The sequence below is a fragment of the Manacus vitellinus genome, unplaced genomic scaffold (assembly GCF_001715985.3).
Source record: "Manacus vitellinus isolate BGI_N305 unplaced genomic scaffold, ASM171598v3 scaffold_52_pilon, whole genome shotgun sequence".
NCBI lineage: Eukaryota > Metazoa > Chordata > Aves > Passeriformes > Pipridae > Manacus > Manacus vitellinus.
The window spans coordinates 3,150,813-3,152,034 of NW_021940628.1; the positions used below are offsets into that span (position 1 = coordinate 3,150,813).

General features: G+C 63.0%; 1 protein-coding gene across 1 annotated transcript in view; it reads right to left on the reverse strand.

Moving 5' to 3' along the window:
- Positions 1-6: 6 nt before the first annotated feature.
- SMAP2 (small ArfGAP2) overlaps positions 7-1,222 on the reverse strand; it is a gene marked incomplete at its 5' end in the record, with an annotated part of 6,897 nt that continues 5,681 nt past the window's right edge. The window contains 2 exons of the mRNA XM_029963056.1: positions 7-224; positions 892-1,215. Of these exons, the coding sequence (XP_029818916.1) occupies positions 99-224; positions 892-1,215 (450 nt within the window). The remainder of the gene's footprint in view (positions 225-891; positions 1,216-1,222) is intronic.

Here is a 1,222-nt window from a genome sequence, read left to right on the forward strand (position 1 = left end):
GGGGCTGGGCAGCCCCAAAAAGGAAAAACCCTGAATGTCTCATGGAGAGCAGGTTTGAAGAACAGAACAGAAGGCAGAAATGGTCACAACGCGAGGGCTCATTTCCACATCGGGGAGCTGAGGGACTGATTGCTGCCCTGGGCTCCCCCTCCTCCCATGGACTGGCCATAGCCCATCATCCCGTTGGCTCCATAGAAGTTCATCCCAGCCATCTGCTGGGTCACCTGCAGAGGGGAGAGGGGAGAGGAGGGAGGTCAGGAGGTGTCCTGGATGCTGCCAGCCCAAACTCGGGCTCCACAGCACATTCCAGGCTCGAGCAGAAGATCTTCTGAAGAGTTAAGGTGAGCAGCTCTGGGGCTCCCAGGCACGAGAGGACATGGGATTGGGATTAGGATGTGTCAGGGAAGCTTTAGGTTGGACATAAGGAGGAATTTCTTCCTGGAAGGGTTGTTAAGCATTGGAAGGGGCTGCCCAGGGAGGTTTGGAGTCCCCATCCCTGGAGGTGTCCAAGGAATAACTGGATGTGATCCCCAGTGCTCTGGGCTGGGGGACAAGGTGGGGATGGGGCACAGGGTGGATCCATGGGCTGGGAGGGCTTTTCCAACCTCAGTGACCCTGGGACTCCCCATCCCTGGAGGTGTCCAAGGAATAACTGGATGTGACCCTCAGTGCTCTGGGCTGGGGCACAGAGTGGACTCCATGGGCTGGGAGGGCTTTTCCAACCTCAGTGACCCTGGGACTCCCCTCCCCACAAGCTGAGCTGTTGTCCCACAGATATTTGCTCTCCCCCAAGCACAAACCCCCGTGTGACCCCCCCTCTCCCTCCACACCAACCCGGCCCATCCCAGCTCCCTCCCTGCCCTCCCCCTGTTCCCAGCAGTGCCCCCTGACCTGGGCAATGTTCCACTGCAGCTGCTGGGTGGGCTGGACCCCGTAGACGGGCGGTGGCACCGCCGCCACCCCGGCCACGTACCCGCCCTGCTGGGCGCCCATGACGCCGTTGGGGACGCCCAGCACGGCCGCCTGCACGCTGCCCACGTAGCCAGCTGGGATGGCCAGGGGGGCCACCATGCCCCCGGGCCCGGGCTGGGCCACCATGCCCACCGAGGGGGCCAGCAGACCCCCCATCATGCTGCCCGACGGGGTCACGCCCGGAAAACTGGGATAGGCGGCGGGATACGGGATCTGAGCCGGGGCCATGAACATCGCTCCTGGGGACAGG